General features: G+C 36.7%; 1 protein-coding gene across 2 annotated transcripts in view; it reads left to right on the forward strand.

Moving 5' to 3' along the window:
• The window catches only part of CLVS2 (clavesin 2), a 72,399-nt gene extending 49,871 nt beyond the window's left edge, over positions 1–22,528 (forward strand). The window contains exons 4-6 of one of the 2 annotated variants that reach the window (XM_014852935.3): positions 3,533–3,643; positions 10,164–10,384; positions 16,855–22,528. In XM_014852935.3, coding sequence (XP_014708421.1) covers positions 3,533–3,643; positions 10,164–10,384; positions 16,855–16,942 — 420 coding nt within the window. In that variant the 3' untranslated portion in view covers positions 16,943–22,528. The remainder of the gene's footprint in view (positions 1–3,532; positions 3,644–10,163; positions 10,385–16,854) is intronic. The other variant, XM_044757451.2, reaches the window with a different exon arrangement.
• Positions 22,529–22,900: the final 372 nt, after the last annotated feature.

Here is a 22,900-nt window from a genome sequence, read left to right on the forward strand (position 1 = left end):
GTAACATGCGCATAACAGTGATACCACAAGGAGAAGAGAGAAAGGAAATGAGGGGTATCACAGTGAGCAAAGGAAGGAACAAGCATTATGTCCTTGCTGTGGACTTTGATGCCTGAGAGGACAGAGGTGGCATGAAGTCAGAATTTTAAACTAAATCTACTGGATTGCAAAGTCAGTGCTTTCCCTTCTCTTTCACCCTGTCTCAACTGTGATTTGATACTGATCACGTCATTCTATAAATAAAGACGTGCTCAAGAACTCTCCTGCCATCATGTGTAAGTTAAGCATATGTCTGTGCATATTCTTTTTTCAGGATAGAAGAAGCATGGTTTGCATATGATTCTCAAAGTTTAAAAATCACTGAGCTGGGACGTTTGGCTTAATAACTTGACAGCTGGTGTTCATTGAGTTTTGTTCTAGAGATCAAATGCTCACTCAGGAGTATATTTTAAAGGCATACTAAGTATTTCTGCTTCAGGTCGTGCAGCAGGTTAAAAATTCTTTAAAAACTTCCTGCCATGAAACATCAAGGTGTTGGATATATCACAACAAAAATATTTCCAGATGATTTACTGAACTCTGGGGAATATGAGGCAAGTTCCCCCAGAGCCAAGCACACAAAATCTACTGGAAAGAAAGCAGGAGAATAAGTGAAGCCTGGGTGCTTCTGGAGGCATGCCGTGACTGCAGGAACCTAGAGCTTTAGAGAGTAATGATCGCCTGGGGCAGGAGCAGAGCAGGCTGACACACGTTCAGGGCAATGGGGAGCTGGATGTGAGACTATGTTCCTCTAGATGCTACAGCCTTGGGGAAAGCTTGTGCTAGGAAAATCCCTGCTGGCCAGGAAACCTTTAAGGAAACTTCTCTGCCTCTCCCATATCCAGGTGGAAAAATAATAATGGTAATAATAATATTGGTATTGATGATGATGATAATAGTTTTCCTTGATAATCTGAGGCCATAATTGTCTCATATAGATCTTAGATTTGAATATACACTGCACAGTCAGAGAAAATTCAAGATGGGAAATTAAATTAAAGCCAAACCAGGTTGAAAGCACCTCGTGGGAGCTGATATGAATCTTGTCTGGAGAAAGGCATCCTCAAGCCAGCTCCTTTGGGAGCCCCAATGACTAACATTAGCCAAATATAAGCTCACTGTAAACAAGATACCGTGAACGAGATCAGCAGAGACAGCAAACAAATTCAGGCCCTCAAGGACTCAGAAACAAAATACCTATGTATAAAATGGTTATGTTGTTAAACATGTTATTAATGATGGAATTAAACAAAATGAGCAAAGCCCGAGGAATTAGTCAAGTAAAATCACATGAAAAGCTATTTTACCCCCACTAGATTGGCAAAAATTAGAAAGATTGACAAATAAAAATGTGATATGTGGAACAGCTGGAACTTTCCTGCATTACTAGAGAAAGGAGCGGTACAAATTGGGACAATTGCTGTCACCAGTTTTGTGAAGTTGAAGTATATACGCTCTATGACTCAGTGTTAACGCTTTTAGATACCTACCCTCCATCCATATACTCTCGAACATGCACAAGAGACACGTCTAAGAATGAGGTCTGCAGAGCAGCAATGCTGGTAATGGCTAAACAAACAAAAAACCTAGAAAAAAACGTGCATGGACAGGAAAAAATAAATTAATTGTGGTGTACCATACAATGGTATACTATACAGCAGTGACAATGAACTATAGCCACACACAAGGATAAACCTGAAATACAGCGAGCCTCCAAAACAATGTTATGGAACAACAGAAGAATACATTCACTACAATGACATTTTTGTAAAGGTTAAGTACTTAAAAAACAGTGTATTTTAGGGTTACATAGCAAAAATGTAAAATATAAAAATAAATTAAATATAAGAATAGAGTATAATATTTACGATATTTATCAAATAAAACATAAAATATAAGCAAGGGAATTATAAAATTAAATTTAAAAATGTGGGAGATGGTGAAAGTATGAATACAGTGAACTTGGAGGTTACCGAGCATGTTGCATTTCTTAAGCTGAGTGAAGGGCACATGGGGGTTTGTCTTAGCTCTCTCTTTATCGTATATACATTATGTATCTTCTTTTTATGTATAAAAATGTCATAACTTAAAAAGGCTATTTTGCATTTCTGATTCTTTTCTGTTGTAATAACCTCTTGGTGAATAAAAACTACATGTTTATAAAAGAAGTAAGACTGTTATAAAAGACATTTTTACCTTTAGCTGGTCTAATTTATTTTTTAAGTATTGTTGCTTTTTCATAGTGTATTATTCTCAGAGATAGAAATTACTTTGTAAAAAATGCTCATCAGCTCTGAAAATCAATATACAAAACCACTAATTAATTACTAATGCTCTTAAATGTCCCCCAAAAAGCCAAAATATTTTAATGGGGTTGTGCCATGTATGTTTTTGAACAGAGAATCTTGTTCAAGAGAAAATTTAAATTAAAAAAAAAAATTTGCAATTATTTCTGTTCCTTTACTTTTCTTTTGTTCCTGTTCATACTCTAAGTAGAATTCAGAAGAATGTCAATTATTATGTTGCCACTTGAGAAACACTCCAGCGGTATAGTTTTTCAAAAGAAACCTATTGTCAGCTCAGTGTGGAACTTGGAACTAGTAGCAAGAATCAGATCTGTTCACGTGGACTCCATAGCCTACTCAATTGTACTGTCAAATGTTGCAGTTCATTTGGCTTAAGGATTCTCTTTGTATTATGGAGTGGAATTGGGATGCTCCTAGTCATGGGTGGGAAGAAAACAGCTCTCTATAACATTCCAGAGTCACACCTTACACAGATGAGTTCTTCTTAAAGAGGATGCTGGCTTTATGATAGCACCTTTTTCTTCCTGTGGGGCAAGCTCAGAGGGTTTTGATTTTCATTTAACCTAGGAAAACGCGTCTTCAAATTTCTTATGCGACAACTTTAGCTTTTTATTATGCTTAAGCACATTTCCTTTTTTTATGGTTGAAATAAGGACAGGAGAATGTTTATAATAAAGTTGATAAAATAATGAGATAAAGAGAACAAAGTGAGTTTTGATATCTGACAGTGCTCACGTTGTAGATGACTACAGTGAAATTTAGTAAAATATTTTAATTTAAATATGCTTTAATATAAATATAAATATAAATAATGTAAATAAAACACTTATCTAACATAGATTCATTATTTGCCAAGACTCTAATGTCTTTTATTTCTGTTTCTTGGCCTATAATGACTGTTAGCAGTTTACAGTCTTAAAATATGGCACTCCCAAAAAAGCTGAAATTCTTATCAACAACCTATTCTTGAGAAGGATTTGCTTTATTACATATTGCTTCAGTTTCTGTATGAAAGGTACAATCTTTAATGTTGTAAGATTTTTCCTCCTTTCTTCTCCTTAACTATATAGATAATCTCATTTAAGTGGGTGGAATAACACATTTGTAAATACCATATGACGTTCCTTAGAACTTCTCAATGTATTAAAGCTTGTTTCGATTTCTTTTTTCCCTCCACGTTTCTCTAGGATAGTTTCCCAGCGCGGTTCGGAGGAATTCATTTTGTCAATCAACCATGGTACATCCATGCCCTCTACACCGTGATCCGGCCTTTCCTGAAGGAGAAGACTCGGAAAAGGGTATCTGTTTATTTCTTTGTTTTTTATCCTTTCTCCTCCCCCATTCAATGAATTATGATGCATACTGTGCATATAATATCAGCCATGGTAAAATGCACTTCTATGTTGCATTTAAATATTCAACATACAAGGCATTTTAAAATTCTTAGAGACTTTGTGATTAATTCTGAACAGCGTATCTGTAAAAGACGTATTTAAAAGCTAGCTCTCCTGGTTTCCCACAAATGGGGAGAAGATTTTGGCTCATTCATTACATGTTAAAGCATCAGGTTAAAAGTAAACAAAAAAATTATGCCATGTTACTATGTTGTTATAGGTACACTTAATTTCAAGTAAGGGCTAGACAAAAGTTATAGTTTTGTAAGTTGATAAATGGATGTTATTATATCACAATATCTGTTACATTGATTATAGTGAATTTTGTGATATTGAGTATAATTTTGTAGTGATCGTCATGATCGATCACACATTTCAAAAAGAATGCTAATGTGTAGAAACTTTAATATTTCTTCAAACGACAAGTTACTTGAATTCTAAGATTCAGTTTTATCTAACAATGAGGATACTCAAAGTACATACAATAGTCATTTTTTTCTGAGAATAAGATAATTTATATAAAGCAATTTATTTAGTGCAGTGCATGGCACATGGTAAATGCTGAATACATTTATCATTATTAATAATATAGGTTTAAAAATGCATTTAAATACATATTATTTCATGTTTTCCTGCAAACAGCTCTGAAAAGTAAGCTTAGTAGAAAAGGCAAGCATGATCTCCTGTGTCAGAGCTGAGGAGAGTCTCAGGCTGGATTAGTAACTTGTTTCTCATCGACTCAGCTGTAAAGTTGTAAAGCTAATATTTGCATCCAAATGGCTCCACATTTAGAGCTATTTTTATCACTGTGCTGTGACCAATTTTCAAATGATTAGTTCCACAGTAAAATATACTTACTTCTAAATCTGTCCGGAAGATAATTTTCCATGTTTCTCAATGAAGGAGAAGGTACCTTAGGTCTTTCAGTGCCGTAGGAGCCCCACTGTGAGTGTGAAGTGAAAATAATTGTTACGTGTTTGTATCAAACATTAATGAATGGAGAGTTTTCTGTTTATGAATTTTTGAAAATGTTCCAGTTGTTTAAGAGGAAAAATTCCTTAAATGTCTAATTTATATTAGGAATTGTTTCCACCACCGAGAATTAAATTAACTTACATTTTAAAATTCAGAAAAATGTATTGACGTGCCTGGCAAATAGCACCCTCAAACGTTGTTTTATGAAGGGATGATCAGGTGACCCAAAACACCTGCTGGGGCTTTTAGTGCAAATTATGTAGTGAATGCTTCTGTCGCATGCACTCTCTGCCACATGCTGTTCTAAGTACTATGCATATGTTAACTCATTTAATCCTTACAAGGCTTTAAGGTAAGCATTGTTGTTTTTACCCTTTTTAGAAGGGAAAATAAAGCACAGAAGGTTAAGCAGTTTCCTCTAAATCACAGCTAGGAGGCAGTAGAGTGAATATGTGGGTTTACTGGGAAGACCGATACAGGCAGAGGAAATAGCGATGGCAAATGTCCTGAGGTAGAAACATGCCTGGTGCATTTGACAAACAGTAGGGAAGGTAGAAAAGCTGGAGCAGAATGGGCTGTTGGGGAGGACAGTAGGGGACTGGCTAGGAGGGAGCGCGGGCCGGATCACACGGGGCTGGTACACCATCGCGAGGATCTGGAGTTTCAGTCAGAATGAAATGAGAAGCACTTGAAAGACTGAGTTCAGGAGCGACTTGTTCTGACATGATTTTAAGATGCTGCTGCTCTGTTGGAAAAGGCTGAAGAGAGTCAAGTCTAGGAAACAAGGAAAGCTTCAGATTTGGGGTTGTTTGATTGAATTTGACAATTTTGACAATGCCTAGAAGAATGCACAGCCAGCATTTTTCCGTAGGAAGTGAGGTATCTGAACTTTGTCATTTTAATTAAAACTGTAGGCTTGGAAATTTTCACATGAGAAAATAATCATAGGCTAAAACATCTTTAATTTCTACTTATATAATCAATGCACAATGAAAAACTATTATATTCCCTCACTGGTATTCCAAGTGATTCAGCATCACAATTACTCAAACACCTTGTACTACAGATGCTACCAATCTATGTTCTGAAAACTGGGTAGAAGAAAACCTAAGAAGTAGTTGTGAATCTTCTTTCCCAAGCAAGAAATACTTAGTTCTTCATTTTCTTAAATTAAATCTGACTTTGAGTCTCCTACATGCTGGGCTGATGGGAATATCATCCTTAGGTGGTATATAGGTCCCTTCATCTCAAAATCTCATTGGTGTCTGGAATCGTTCATGTAGAGTTGAACTTCCCATCTATCATGGCCACTTCTGATATCCTCATTGTTCAAGCTAGTATTAGTTCCTTAATTAAGGTCTCCTTCTGCTCCCAAGTTGTCTGTGAAAAAAAATCTTTGCTGAAGCTAGAACCCAATGGCTAGGCTTCAACCCACTACCCCAGGGCACTCTTCAGTTGGCCTGTGGATGTGGTCTTACACTCCCCAAGAGCTGACAGGAAACAAGCTTCCCTGCTAGTTGGGACAAATTTCTACTTCTTTCTCAATATGGTGGACTCTCACTTCTACTCCTACTCCTTGCTAATTCTCAAAAACACTTCACCCTCCTCCTTTCCACTCAGGTCTCCTACCATAATCTCTTTAATATTTCAGAAAATAAATAAAAATTGAAGTATTATTCAGGCTAATTTTTAGAATCGTAAGGTACCCTGAGGCAAAGGAGCTCACAAAGACAAGATTTCTTGCATGAAATGGAGGAAGAAAAAAATACATGTGGAGAAGAATATAGTAAAACTTCAATAAATAATGTTACTACACAGAACTAGCTAAAATAAAGGAAAATCAAACAGCAAAAATTTAATAGTTGGGCAATTACAATGCATCGTTATTGCCCAGTGCAAATGTACAATCACATTTAACAGTTCTAGAAAAGAATCTTCATACAATATATATTTTTCAACAAATCTTGGATTAAGAGAAATGATGGTATTATATTTTATGAATCATCAAAGCAGTATGTGCATAATGTAATAAATTATGTAATATGTTAGAAGGTGAGAGGGGCTATAAAGAAACATGATGTAGGAAAGCAGACGGGGCTTTCCAGGTGGGGCAGGGTTGCAGTGTTACAAAGGCTCACCAGGGAAGGCCTTCATGAAAGGGAATTTTCAAGCAAAGACTTGAGGGATATGGGCGAACAAACCATGAGTACATTTGGAGGCAGAAGATACCTCCATTGCAAGCATCCTGAGACAAATGTGTGAACGGCGTGTTTCAGCAGGGGAATGAATAGTAGGAGATGTGTTCCAAGAAGGAGTTCATGGAGGGCCTTATAGGATCTCCTCTAGGAGAAAGGAGAAGCCAATGGGAGCTGTGAGCAGAGGAATACAATCTGACTGATGTGTTGACACTGTCATTCTGGCTGCTGTGTTGAGAATAGAGTGTAAGTGGCAGGAATGGAAGTAGGGAGAGCAGTTAAAACACTAACACAGTCATACAATTTGAAGGGTGAGAGTAGCCTGAGTTAGGATTGTAGGGGTGGAGCTGCTCAGATATTTGGATTCAGGATACATTTTGAAGGTGGCACCAAAATGATTTACTGATAATTTAGATGATGTGAGGAATTAAGGATGAGTCAAAGTTTTGGCCTGAGAAACTAGAAGCATAGTCACACCATCAACTGATGTTGAAAATAAGGAGGAGCTGATTTGGGGGAGAAAATTGTGATTTCAATTTTGTGCATGTTAAGTTCAAGGTGCCCATTGACCATTTAAGCGATGTGACATAGAGAGTGGAAAAGCCAATATGGAGTTCAAAGGAAAGGCCTGGATTCAGGGTCTAAATTTTCAGTGTATGGACAATATTTAAAGCCACTAAGTCTCCTTCAGTCAATGAGATTACCAAAAGGTGAGTATAGTTAGAAAAGAGAATAAACCCAAGAACTAAAGCCTAGAGCTCTCTGATGTTAAGATATTGAGGTAATGAGGAACAGTCAACATAGGAGACTACAAAAAGCATTTGTCAAGGTAGGAGAAAACCGACAGGTCCTGGGAGAAAATGTTTCAATAAGAAGAATCATCTACTCTATCCAGCGCTGCTGAGAGTTCAAGAAAAATAAGCACTGAGAATTGGGCACTGAATTTAGCAATGAGAAGGATATGGACAAAAGCTATTTTTTTAATGCTATGGTGGGAGGCAGAGCCTATTTGGATTGAATTTGGGAAAAATTGGGCAAGAGTATTTGGACAATGACTATAGACAACTCTTGATGAGTTTTGCAGTAAAGGGAAGGAGAGAAATGGGATAATGACTGGATGTGGCAGGAAGGCCGAGAGAGGTTTTCTATATCTGTATTGGGGGGAGGGGAAGAGTAGAGTTGGCATGGTTGGTCTCTGGTGGGAAAGATCCAGCAGAGAGAGGAAATTTGGTGATGCAAGAGAGATAAGAGAGAATTGCTGGGAAATATAATTGAGTAGAGGAGAACATGCATTCTAGTGCACAGGTGGAGGGGCTAGCCTTTGGAGAGTTTATCCTTCCATTGTACTAGGAACGAAGGCAAAGCATATGGACACAGATGCAGGTGGGTGGGTCTCATCTGGTTGCCCTAGTTTTTCAGTGAAAAAAAGCAAGGCAAAAGCTGAAAGTGATGTTGAGGGAGGAGGAAACAGAGCATTAGCCAAGAGAAAGGAAGTAGCGTGCTAGGATTACATTTACTTCTTTAAGGATTTGTTACCATAACTCTTGCATGACTTGAAAGAGAAGGTTTCCTACATGAAGTAAAATCTAATAAAATAAAGGTTATATACCTAATAAAATAAGGGTTTCAGATGCTGGAACTTAACTTTTCCAGGAAAATTCATTTTTTACAAGAAGAACCTAGGAATGTGCGTGTGTGTGTGTGTGTGTGTGTTTTCCTGGGCTGGTGTGCTCTGCAAATAGGAGTGGGAAGGTGTAAAGTTTGCAATTAACTTGATCTACTTTGGGGCGGATGGCGTCTTCCACCTCTGTAGGCCCCACATGATGTATTTCAGGCATGATATTTGCTCTGCCAATTTGGGCCAGTGACATGTTCTCATCCGCTTTTACTCCTCCATAAGTTGTTGAAATTACTTGTTGATTAGTGACTGCCATCCCTCTCATTTTATTTGATGTTGCAGACTTCTCTTTCCTTGTTTTCCTGTATATTTACTTCCGTGGATTCTAAAAGTACAGAAAGAAGAGATGAGCGTGTTAGCCTGTTTGTCTTGAACCTGAAGTGTGAAATTATTTTAAGTCACTTAGAAACTATAATCCTTAAATAAATAATACATAAGTTTACATGAGATGACAACAATGCTATTTCAGAGAAGACTGCTCTGCAGTTTTGAGATTGAAATGAAAGAAGAAGAGGAGATAGCAATATATGGAGAAACAAATCCTGAGTATGTAGCTTGAATGTCTCCAATTTTTGTGTGTGTGTGTGGTGAGGAAGATTTGTCCTGAGCTAACATCCCTTGGCAATCTTCCCTCTTTTTTGCTTGAGGAAGGTTGCTGCTGAGCCAACATCTATGCCAATCTTCCTCTTTTGCACGTGGGATGATGCCACAGCATGGCCTGATGAGCGATGTGCAGGTCTGCACCCAGGATTTGAGCCCGCAAACCCCAGGCTGCTGAAGCAAAGTGCCTGATGCTAACCACGATGCCACCAGATGTCCCCCACTCCAGTTTTTGTTTAAAAAGCCCTATGTAGATAACAATACCAATAATTAATACATACATACAGTTTTACATTTTCAGTCCATTATTCTATTTTTTATTTGAACAATAAGCATGGAATTCTCTGGTAGAGAAAAGGCTGGCGACATTACAGAGCATAAGTCCTTTGGGACACGAACCTTCACTCAACCTGTTGTTATAATGATGCTAATCTACTTTTATTTATATCACACACTTCACATTATAAAGCAGTAATTTAGTGGTTACAGTATTCTTAGTTTTATTGATGATGAAGAGAAAACCATACTGGTGACTGATTTTGGGCTTAATAACTTGGGTTACTTGAGGAGCTGGAGCTGATGAGTCCCTTATGAGAAAGGGGTGCTTTAACAGCATTCATTATGCACATCATCAGCTTTGCACAACTAATACCAGGATCAACATGCCATTGGATTCTGCTCATGTCTCTGACTATGAAGCAGGAAACCAAATTTCTGGTTCCAGCTCTTTAACCCGATAACTATCTGACCTTCTAGAAACTACTTAGAATCTCTGAGCCTCAGGATTTTTATGTGAAATATTAGGATAACAGTACAGCCTTGCCTGTTTCACAGAGCAAGTGAGGGGCTTAAATATTTTAACAGACAGAAAACTCTTGTTTTTGGTCTTCCTATCCTTACTCCTTCCCCCCGGCACTTGGATGGTATTTATTGTCTTCTGTGTGTTCCCCCCCGACCCCTCTTCTTGCATTTATAGATATTTTTGCATGGTAACAACCTGAACAGTCTACACCAACTAATTCATCCTGAGATCCTGCCCTCTGAGTTTGGAGGAATGCTGCCCCCTTATGACATGGGAACATGGGCAAGAACACTGCTGGACCACGAGTATGATGATGACAGTGAATACAACGTGGACTCCTACAGCATGCCTGTGAAGGAAGTGGAAAAGGAGCTCTCCCCCAAGTCCATGAAGAGGTATGCTGGACGTAGCTGGGTAGTGGGCTGGAGCCAGTTATATTTCACCCCTAATATAACTCTAGGTTTTATATGTTTCTGAAGTAGATATTTGGTGAGATTTTAAAACCTTTCATGCCACCACGATTAGATATCTAGGAATTCTGAGTCAAAGATAAAGTCATTTGAGGTAACCCCAACTCAGTGTTGTTCCAAATTCACAGCCTAGCAGGGTCCCTAGAAGTCACCAAATCTAGTGACTTTTTCAAACTATACCCTAGGGGTTCTGGTAGAGTGCCTCAGGCCAAGCAGGTGGGCTGGTGACACTAATCATCTCCACTGCAATGAGAATGACTCTCCTTCTGTCTAAGAAATGTATTAGACTTATATGTAAGATTTCATTTGAAGACAGGGATCCGTAGCAAGCACTCACACACACACACACACACACACACTTCAAAAACTACATTTAAAGCTTATTTTCTCCTTTCGGTGTCTCTGCCAAGTTTCTGTTTAAAGGTCTAGCCATTCCTGGGGCAAGAAATTCTATTTCCCCACAGCTTTAATCTTTATAAAGTACATTGTTGAGTCAGAGTGTGACTCCCTACTTTGACTCTCATGATATTTTTATGCCTGTTTTCTTTCAATCAATTTTAATCAATCTTTCAATATTTATTGGACATATGTTCTGTAATAGGCACTTTCCTAGGTATTTTGGATCCAATCTAAATGAAATGTATGTCCAGCCCTAGTCAGGTGGTGGTGGAGGTGGGGAGTTGCCAGACATGCACAGATGCATGACTGCCTCTGAATTTGCATTGTGTAACGAACCAGAAGATGTGTAATTCAGGCTTCCCCAGGCCACACCAGCCCAGGATTCATTTGGCTAATGTAACAAATATTATTTCTTGGTTCATTTTCCATCACAGAAATATAGGAACCACAGCCCCTGCAAGTCTCTCCCTACCTAACTCAGGGAGGTGCCAAGGGCATCTCCCATGTCATCTCAAACACTTGTCATGCATCCTTCTCCGATGATAGCCTTATGGTCTTTTGGTCATAGCTCTGACTCATGCAGTGGCACCCCTGTTCTTTGAGGCTGTGCTCTTTTTTTTGCTACTGTTGCTGTTGCTGTTTCTGTTGTTGGTGTGTATAATGTCTTTCCCACCTTAGGCTGCTCCACAACTCCTTGGAGAGAATTGAAAGGCCAGAGATATCCCCAGCTTTAATTTCTCCACTAATCAACAAGCTTATGTTTAAACCAAGTTTGCTCTTCTCAACTCCCTTCTTTTGAAACAGGGCTTCTTGATTAGAATTCTGTGCTCTCCTAACCAAAGTGTTTCATGTATGGGATCTCAAAGGGATTTGTTAAGTGCTAAGAGTCGTATTCAAAATGATGTGTATGTGTGTGAATGAATATATGTATTTTGCGTGTTTTTTTCTGGAGAGAAGGCATATATTTCATCAAATTTCCAAAAATGTTTTCTAAAAAAAACAATTAAAATCCAACTGCCTAAGAATAACTTTCTTCTAATAAAAATAATAATCCTAATAATAATAGTTGTTACAATCTATCATTTACCATGTACTTATTATGATTAGGTCCTTCTAGGTACCTTTTTTTGGTGACATTAATTAATTTAATCCTCAAGGAAGCCCTGTTTAAAACATATTGTGTCCCTAAAGTCACATAGTCTTTATGTGGTGGAAGAGTTTTCCAATCGATGAGGTGTAGAGTCTTTCATGTTGTTGACATAAACCTTGTCTACCGTTCCTCGACACAATGACATAGAGCGCCCTCACTCTGGACTGAGCAATATAAGTCTTTGGAGACACCTGTCACAGGTGTTCCCTAGTCTTTTCCTTTCTCAGTTAACAATGCACATTTCCTTTGGCCACTCCTTCTGTGACATGTTCACTAATGTGGTCCCCTCCTATGAGCACATTTCTCTCCATGTCCTCTCCAACCTTAGCTGTACCCACATCACCTGTACTCTGCTTGCCTGCACTCCCCCCCAAATTTCCTCCCTCCTGTCTCTGCCTCCATCCTTCACCCTGCTCCACATGGGAATCCAAAAGATCATTCTAAAATGTAAATCAGATCACTTCACTTATCTGCTTTAAATTTTTTAATGACTGCTGATTATACAATGAATACAATCAATTCCGTATCGTGGCTTACAACGTGCTACATGATCTGATCCTGCCTACCTCTCTCCTGAGTTTATTTACCTTCTCTTTCCTCCCCTGCTTTTCAGGCACAGCGTCCTTCTTTATTCTCCTTCAGCCTCTTCGGCTTGTTCCTATCTAAGGATCTTTACATTTGTTGCCCCTCTGCCTGAAATACTCTCTTCCTTCATCTTCCAGTGGAAAAGGTCACCCCCTCAAAATGGTCTTTTGGTCTTTGTCAATCACCAGGTCTTAATTAGCCCTACTTCCTCTTAATTCCGGTCACTCTCTATCAACCACTGTCTATCAACCATCATTTATTTTTTCGTAGCACTTATCAGACTGTCAAATGACTGATTTTATCTAATTTTATAGCCTCCCCACCCCCAAATGTAAGCTTCGTGGAGACTTTAATGGCTTTATCTATCCTGTTCTCCTCTGATCCTCTGAATCCCCAGTGTCTGGAGGAGGGCCTGGCACCCAGGGGGTGCTCACTAGGTACCAGTTAAATGAATGAAACAGTGATCTGCTCTCTGTCAGTGGCCCCTTTTAAATGCAGTGTTCAGAGTTGAATAGGTGATATCTGACGCTATCACTACTTGCATTTAGGTTTTAGAATTGTGGCTTTGCAGTGTAGACCTCATTGGATTCCTTTGATTGCTGTTATTGTCACTGTCACTGCCACTCCAGCAGCCAAAGCACATTGCTGACTCATATTGAGCTCCCTAAAACTAGTGTCTCTTTAATTATAGATCCATATCCTCATAATTCTCTATTTCTCTTTTTCCTCCAAGCACATTATTTCAATTGATTAAACCATCTTGTTAGATTTGGCTCAGTCTGTTCACCTTTTGAAGTCTTTTTGGATGCTGATTTTCTTCTCCAATTAATTAGGCCATTTTGTCCCCTGCAGACTTGGCTCACAGCACATCGACCTCCCCAGCCCTGAGTTTCTTGTTGCTGCCGTGGGATGATTAGGATTTCAGACGTCCTTTGTTTGGTGTAGGTTTTGTATCATCTGAAGCTTTTATGGTTCTATTTGAAAACTTTCAAAGAACGAGATCAAGAAAGTTGTTTCACTTGATTTTCATCTTCTCTATGTCAGGGAATGGTAATTCCCCATAAAGGATGGGAGGAAATTGTTCCTGGGATCCACCTTGCTCTCCTCTCTTCTGTGTCCTTCTATAGTTTTATGTTATCCTTAGATTGAGAGGGGAAGAAAATCATTCCTTCTCCAAAGAGTTGTAGATAATTCTTCCTTTAGTGAATTTAGCTAGATGTATAGGAAGAAGACTTTGTCCCCCTGTGTAAATTTGTGGAGGGATAGCATAGTCATGTGAAAAGACACAAAGTCGCTAGACTGAGGGTGCCTTAAACTGGGGGAGTATCTTTTACCTTATATCTCCAGTACCTAGGATAGCGCCTGGCATGTGACAGTTGTACGAACAACAATACTAATATCGTTATGGTAATATGAGCTTCAATTTTATGGAATAATATTCGACATCTATTGTTACTACATGCCAGATCCTATCTAATCCTTTGTAAATATTGACTCCTTTGCCTCTCTAAACAACTAATAAGGTAGTACCATCCCCATCCTATTGATGAGGAGACCCAGATACAGAGGCGATAAGTAACTTCCACATGCCGCATAGCTACAAGTATCAATGCTAATATTGGAACACAGGCAACGGTATTCCATAAGTCATTTCCTTAACCATTACCATTTGCTATCTGCCAGAATTTGTGCTGGAGTTTGTGCATGTAGTATTGAATTTGATCCTCAATACATCTGTATGATGTAGATGTTATTTCCCTCATTTTACAGATAAGGGAACAAAATCTTGGAAAGTTTAAATAGCCTCCCCGTGGTCACAGAGCTGGTAAATAGCAGAATTGGAATTGGAATCCACTTAAGTTCAAAATCTAGCCTCTTAAATACTAAGGTATAGCACAACAGTGTAGATGCAAAATAAGTGAAAAAATGATACCTAGATAATTAAATTTAACTTACTGGTTTTTATGAAAAAAATAAAAGTTATTTATTGCAAAGACAGCAGAGGCTGTGTGGAGACGGCTGAGATGTCCTTTGGGTTAATGACAGACACCTCTGTATTGCAGTTGAAACAGACCAATTCATTAACAGTTATGATCCTGCACAAATAACCCTGTTTTATGTAAGAGAAAGAGAAAAAATCTGGACTAAAATAACAGTACACTTGGGGCAATTAAATACCCCCCCCAAAATTCTTCATCAGAAATTATTTCTGCCTGGCTTATTTTATTGAGGAATTGTTCTCCATATGGAGCCAGCATTCATCATCCAACAATTCTGATCTCTCTAGTGCATGACCAAAGCAAACTAGGAACTTAAAACCAGGTTGAATAGTGCACTGTTACTTAAACTATTTCATTAAAATCATCATATCCTCTAATAATTTTTTTAAATCAAGGAACATAAGGATTTAAACGATTGCACGTGTGTATTTATGCTGCGTGTTTTAATAGAACATGATGGCGAATGCTTACGTTGTGTACTTTGTGCTGTCTGAAGAGCTATGCTGTGTACTTATTGAGTATTATTAGGCTATAGCTCAACATTTATATAATAGATTTATCTTTATGAGAATTTTAAAATACATTTTCTGTTAAGAATTTCTTTCTCCACAGGATAAATTGCTTTATCTTTATTACTCTTCATTTTGAATGCTTAATACTGAACTTCTTTCAGTATGGAAACTATTTATTGGATACAAATTAAGATATCGAGATCCTTCTCTGTAACAGACTCTGTGACACATGTGTTTGCAGTAAGGAGAGAAACTGATAAAGTCCTTGTCCATGGAACTTATAGTCTAGTGGGTACCAGCTGTCAAGTTAATGCCTTAGTGCAGGACATTAAATGAGCCTCTGTATGTTTTAGCATGGATTCATCTTGGGAAACCAACTTTTTTAGTTGAGTCTAAGAAAAAACAGTGGTAAAAATCTAATCGCTAAGTGTTTTGTAAAATTGTCTACTGTATTAAAATGTATATTATTCGTGTACTTTTTTGTAAGATAAATTATCATTGCTCCTTCTCTTTCTCTTTTTCTCTCTCTCTCTGGCACATACACACACACACACACGCATTCAACTTTACTGTCTCCTTTCTGATATAGGCGTCTAATACCTATTATTGAGATAAAATAGTGAAAATGACTTAGGAAATAAGATCTCCCTGTGTTAGTGTTCTCACCTTCCTTTTCATTCCCTCTTTAGAAACAAATTTAAGTTTATTTAAATGGAGTCGGTTTATCACTTAGTCCTGTAATTATTTTTGTTTTGATAATTCGTTCCATCACTTCTTTTTTTCATTAGCTGGTGCAGTTGTATTTTAGCTTATAGTCTTTCTTTTCGAAAGTTAATGAAGTCTGCTAAGGGGCATATTGCCACAGCAATAGCCAATTGGCTGGAATGCAGCAGCAGGGGAAAATTCATTACGGAAGAGAATTTTAAAAGGGCAGCTGTTTCCTTAATGCCATAGCTATTAAGATGGCAGCTTCCTGCCACAACAGTCGCATGTTTCATTGACTTTTCTCCTTCCCAGCTAAACCTTGTTTCCTAATGATCAGTTGAGATAGAATTCCCACCTGGTATTGAAGGCGTGTCCAAGGGGTTTTCAAATTGTTTGCTTTCCTAATCATAAATTGCTGCTGCCTAAACAAGAGGAGTTTTTACTTTTTTAAAGGCTTAAAATATTTCACAAAATTTTCAGGAGTAAGATTGATTTATTCAGATGTTCTAGTGGGAAATTTAAGAAAACTCACATTCAAATTTTGATTTTTTTCCTAATGTGATCATTAAAAATAAAAAATGGTCAAAAAATGCACATTCATGTTGAATTTGTTTCATGGAGCCCTTTCAGACAGGAACCGAGGGTTCTATCATTTCCATTTCATTTCTCATAACAGTAATTTCGCTGTCATAATTTCCCCTTTGGAGATGTTCTATTGGAATACTTCTGTCCTATAGTAGAAATTCTCACTCTCAAAGAAAAGACTCGATTGTGAAGCTGAGGACTTAAGCCTATTTTTGCATATTTAGAATCCTTTGCTGCTCATTATTCCCTTTAGAGGCCAGAGGGGATTGTTTCCTCACTCTGATGCAAAACACCACCGTAAGTGTGTCTCTCTCTAAATGTGCAGTCTTCTCAGTTCATAAATTTCTTGACGTAGGGGACGATAATCCGCATTCATGAGAGAAGTAATAATAGAGAAAAGAGAGAAGAGAACATGATTATTTGGTAATAACTCACTGACATTGGCTTTGTCATTTCCAGATCCCAATCAGTAGTGGATCCTACAGTACTAAAACGCATGGATAAAAATGAGGAAGAAAACATGCAACCTTTGCTCTCTCTGGACTGATAACTTCTCTACACTCCCCAGGGATTAGAAATGGAAGGTACTTGTTTTCAGCAACAGGGACAGCACTGTGGAGGAATTACCAGCTGGAAACTTATTTATTCATATTAACGTAGCATAATATATAAGAAGGCATCAGGCTTTCCCATTTGCCTGAACCTCGGGTGCCCTGGTCTGGATTAAAAAAAGTCAATAATTTATTCTGTAAGTGCCAAGTTCTTTGTAAATACAATGTAATGTTCATGTCAAGTTTGTAAATTTTGGTAGTAACTTAAATTGGAAAAGATTGGCTCATGAGTCTTTGCCAGTGATATGAACTATAACGAAAAACAGAAAAGACACATAAACAATCAAAACTAATTAAATGTAGCCCTGTTTCCTATGAAGCCATATTTCAGCTATCATAGTGATTGTTTCACTGTTTTTCTTTGAAACTCTGTCATATTCAAATGTACTTTTAATAGACACAGGGAACTAGATGATTCTAGGAAATTATTATGATAAATGTATTTCCTGTCTAGTGGTTTTCATTTCACAGAAAAATGTGTCCTAGTGACTATCACTGGCCTTGCATTTTGGAGATGAGAAATGGCAGATAAGCTGGTAAACTGAACACTTGAATTCTTCTCTGTTATTTAATTCCTGGAGTCTTGTGAGAAGATATGTTCCCTAAATTAAGATGTGGAATTCTGAAAGAGAGTGGATTCTTTTTAAACTACTGTCTTCACAATGTGTCCTTTATTGAAGACCCTATTATACCCCTGTCTGATGTACTTCAAGGACATTTCCCCCCAAAACTCTTTGACCAACAGAAAGAGAACTCGTACTTGAATAGTATTTTGACAGCTAATTTTGAACATTCAAGTTGCCACGTATGGATAACGGGCTAATTTCTAATTCTTGTGCACTGGTTGAAAAATATATGTATTCACATACACATATATATTTTTACTGAGCTCTAATAAATCCTTGATGTGACAGGCTTATAAAATAAATCATACATATTCAGTGATCTTAGGGATATTATAGATTATTATATGAGATGCTAACTCTGGAAAACCACTTCCACTAAAGTTGATGAAAATGAGGTATAGTGAAACAGACTTTCAGTGAACCTATTTAAGGGAATTTCAATTTAATTTGTAGTGCAATCTTCAATCTGTGCCATTTTAGTGAAATATAGTTTTCTTTCAAAACAACAACAGGTCTTATAGCATAGGCAGTATCAGGTGACTAAGAGTAATATAATTTTTCTCAAATTCAAGTTAATTATCCTCATGATCCTATAAATACACATTTTCTTTTCAGCAAAGGTTGAAAGAACATTTTGCATCCAGAAGATATAAAGAAAGCATCTGAGGACATCTGAGATAGCGTATTATAGTTTAAATCTAGATTTGGAATGCTTATGTTATTTAAAGTTTTTATTTCATAAAAATTCTGCAATTATAGCACACTTAAAAAATCTTACATCAAATTCCAGTGTGAAAAAACGAGATTTTTACTACCTTTTCAGAGTGGTAACTTTTGAGGTTGAGAATTTACCATTAGAATATTCTTTTGAAAGAAAAATATCTCAAGGAATTCTTGGAAAGCAACAGAAATAAAGGCGTGTAGCAGCCTTTGTATACGTTTTAGCCAAAAGCTAAAAAAATTCCAGTTATATTCTACAGCCAAAAATCTTAAAATCAAGATGAGTACATCAATCTGCAGTATCACCAATGAACTGTCTAGTATTTGTAAAAATACATAAATATACATAAATAACATGAATGAAAGACATCTTAAAAATACCAACCTCTAATCAAGTGCAGAATAGTAATGACTGTCAGGTACTCTGCTCCCACCATACGGATGATAGATATTGGAATGAATTAGGGATAGAAAGCCACAGCAACTCTTAAGCGTGTAAGAACCCTAACCTTTGGTGTTCTTACATTTTTGCCTACCTGACCTACATTTTATAGCCTTGGGCTTTATATACTATACAAGCAAGTGTTAGGCAATATGATGCATTGGAATAAAATAGAAACAAAGTACAGAAGGCCAATCAACTTTTCATTCTTGTAAGTTTCTCTTGATATGCACCACTTATTGCCAATTTTCGGAATTCTACCAGCTTGAGATGTCAATTGGCATAGCCAGCTTCTTTCCTCTATCATAAGTCTTGTGTCATATATAAAAATAACTGGGAAGGCATTTTTTGTGTGTATACCTATCTAATTATAAGTATCATTCACACTATCTCCCTACCCAACATTTGGGAACTTTGTGTTGGCATTGCTGCTCGTCTGCTCTTCTTCGAATGAGCAATTGAGAGTTGGCTGGATTGTGTAAAATATTTTTAAATGAATTAACAGATTACAACAATGACGCTTTTTGAAACTGATATGTCTAGTTCAGTCTGTGAGTAAACTAACTTTGCAGTAATGTTTTTGAAGCTGCTTAGTCAAGGGATATTTGGTCAACTTTATGAATTTTCCCCTCAGCACCAGCTAACTAATTAACTAACTAACTAACTAACTGGGAGTTTTTTCTCTCATGTGATTTTCTGTGTCATGTAGCTATGTCTGTTGTTACATAACTTAGCAAATAAGCACCCATATATTTTTTCAATTTAGTTGCAATAGCACATTCCTGCTCCCACACAAACACTAGACGTTTGTCCTAATGAATTTGCCTGCCTGTTTTGAGAGCTATGCTTTGGTTTTTCCTTTGGCTTCTTACCGAAAATATGTAGACATCAAAGAACTGTCATATATGACTTGGAATAGGCCAGTAGTCCACTGTCTTCTTTCCCCTTACCTGCGCTACCTTCTATTTCTTATTTCTTTTCGTTCCTCCATTGTTTCAGGGGCAGCTGCTTCCAAAGCTGGTTTAAAAATAAATAACTTCTCTTATGTTGTCAGTGATATTTGCACACATTGTTGAGTGATATTTAAAAAGGAAGAGATTATCATGAAAATATACTCTAAGAAATATGAAAAAGTGCCTCTTTAAAAATGGAGTATCAGTGATACTAGACAGTGGATTCTACTTGTACTCTCTTCCAAAAAGTAAATACATGCATCTTTGTTATAAGGATAAAATATAGATATTTGAAGAAGGATATCTGAGGCCTTGCTTTGAGCATTCTCATACAGTATTGTCTTTATTGTGTAAGTTCAATGCAGTAACTTGAACACGTGTTATTGATAATTCTGGAGCTATGCTAAAACAATATACAAGTATTAAATAGAGTTTTGCAAGCAAGTTTTTGAAGTGGGCATGCATGTTTTATTTTATTTCAATATTAGTTTGCATAAGTGTAGGCAGAGACATCCTTAAGTCTTTTCATGTAAAATGCTTGCTTACTTTACAGTACTGGTAATTCAGACATTCATAAGCAGGAAAGCCAAACAGTTAGGTTCTCTTTAATATTGTTAACTAGGTCACATTGTTAAATTAGACATTAGAATTTTCTGTAATATTCCTGAGGGAACAGAGGTCCCTCCAATGCATCAAGAAAATAGAGAGTTGTTTAGACATCGGGGAACACATTTATCACTCTTCACAAAAAGAACTCTTGGAGCCATGGCAGTGTGTCTGCAGGAACAGACTTCCTTTCCTCCCACAAACCACCTAAAGGTTTACGGACATATTTATGGTCCTTTAGAGAAGTTCTAGCAAGAAAACCTGCTGGAAGTCTGTGCACTCCTCTCTTGTTTTATCTAAACATGTAACTGGTCTGGTTAGTTAATAATATCTCCTTTGCATCTTATTTTGTGTGTATTTATTAATGATGACTTGAAAAGTTGCCATCAGCCGTGAGGGCATTTCAGGATGATTTTCAACACACAAAATAAAATGAGCAGAGCTCTGGCACAGTATTTGAACTTTCAGATATGGTTTTTACATTTTTTACATCAATAAGCTGATAGACATATATTCTGTTTTATATGTGCGATATAGATATATAGCCTAAAAACAGTGGGTACATTTTAAATGTATCAGGGCATTAGATCATGTAAGTATCAGCAGGTTATATAAAATATATTGGAACAAAAGTAGAAGATTGACTAAATATCCAGGGTGTGTAATTCTCTTCAGTAGTGAAAAGGATTTGTTTTTTGGTTTTGTTTTAGTTGAAAAAACTGCTTTCCAATATGCTATTGGAACTATTTAGCACTACTTACTATTTGAAAGGGGGCAGATAAGTAAAAATACAAAAGGTGGCTTGGCTTTGAAACATTATTATGTCATGATCTTAATGGCTTAGAGAATACAATTTTTTTTCATGAATTCAGGTCATTATTTTGTAAACATCCATATGTTAATCCCACATGTGAAGATAATATTATGAACTCTGTTCTGTGCTGAGTTTGGAAATTTATTCCCCTGGACTGTAAGAAAAAATATAAAATAGCAATTCTGTAGATTGAAACACCCAAGTTGTACTATTTTCTAAAGCAAGAGGAGTGCAAATGATACTGTTGAAATAAGAAAAGTTATTTAAAACCGAATAGGTATAGGACTTACGTACAGTGAACGCACTTTTATAGTAAAGAGTGGGCGTGGTTACAATTTAGAGCGCATCTGATCAGTAGCTGATTTAGTTTTAAGTTTCAATGCAAATATTTTTGTCCTTAATGATATCAATGCCTTTATTCTGTCAAAATTATTTTTCGTGGTGAATGAGGGGGGCCTAAATAAAACTCAAAATAAATTTTAACAAAACTTTTAAGAGTGAACCAATCCTCAACTATTTTGAAAAATCGCAATGGGCTATAATTGGTTTATATTTAACAGAGGTTCAAAGCATTGTCTTGTTTCTAATCCAGTTTTTCAGTTTACTTATTTGTTTGAAAGATAAATAAAACTTTGGAAACCAAGTAGTTTTTGTTTTCAAAACTGTCCAGAAAAAGCAAGATATCCGAGATGTAATTATGCAAGTCCTGGATAAGAATACTAAGTACACTACTGTTTGGCTCAAATATCTTTGACCTTTTGAGGGAGTTGTTTATCCCAATATAATACCATAAATGGTATAATTTTTGAATAAATATACAGTTCTGCTTTAAAAAAGCATTTACTTTGCATACAGTAAATGTTGAATTTGGTAATATTGTATCTGTGGCATCTGTACAATGGAGATTTCTAAAACATCCTCTAAAAATGGACAATAATAATTTTATTTTGAGAGAAATTTTAGTGAGCTATGTAAGTTAGGACATCTGAAATTTTCTGATATTTGATTGTTTGGAGCTTAAAGGGGAAAACACATAACACTTCATCAAAATGACATTTTCAGTGTCCTAAACTTTTAGACAAGCTTTCAAAGGATAGTTTGAATGAAAAAGTCAATTAACTTTTAAGTTACATATAGCAATGGGAATGATCGGTGAATAAAATAGCTAACATTTTCACATTTTTATGTAAAGTTATTTGATTAGACATCAGAGACCAAATTCAGAAATATGAATTACAAAAAATCATTCATTTAAATACATCTTATTAAAAATAATCCCAGTTGAAAATAGTAAGTAAAATAAAAACATTCAGCCTGACTTGAAAAAAATGCTTATTCAATAAATACATCTTTGTATCTTCTGCGAGTTTCTATTCATTATCCTACCTGTGAATGAAAAATCACCTAATGAGGGGAAAAGAGACATTAGAACCTTCTACAATAGACTTTATGACTTTCGTTGGCTTAAATGCAGATGATTTTCTCCTACACAGCTTGTGAGGTTATCAAGAATTGTTATTCACACCTCTTCCTGAAGTCATGTCAGAAAGAGCCCAAGTTTCTAGTAGTGACTGCAGAAGCATCCTGAGTGGAAATAACTCCAGGGAAACCAGAGAATGCATGAAAAAACAGAGATATGGTCTCTGCTTCTTGTCGCTAAAAAGTGCATTAAAGTGTATTGTAAATACAGAAAACTATTTCAAAATGCCAAAGGTTTATGATGTCAAGAATTA

This window comes from Equus asinus, chromosome 24, assembly GCF_041296235.1.
Source record: "Equus asinus isolate D_3611 breed Donkey chromosome 24, EquAss-T2T_v2, whole genome shotgun sequence".
In the NCBI taxonomy this organism is placed as follows: Eukaryota; Metazoa; Chordata; class Mammalia; order Perissodactyla; family Equidae; genus Equus; species Equus asinus.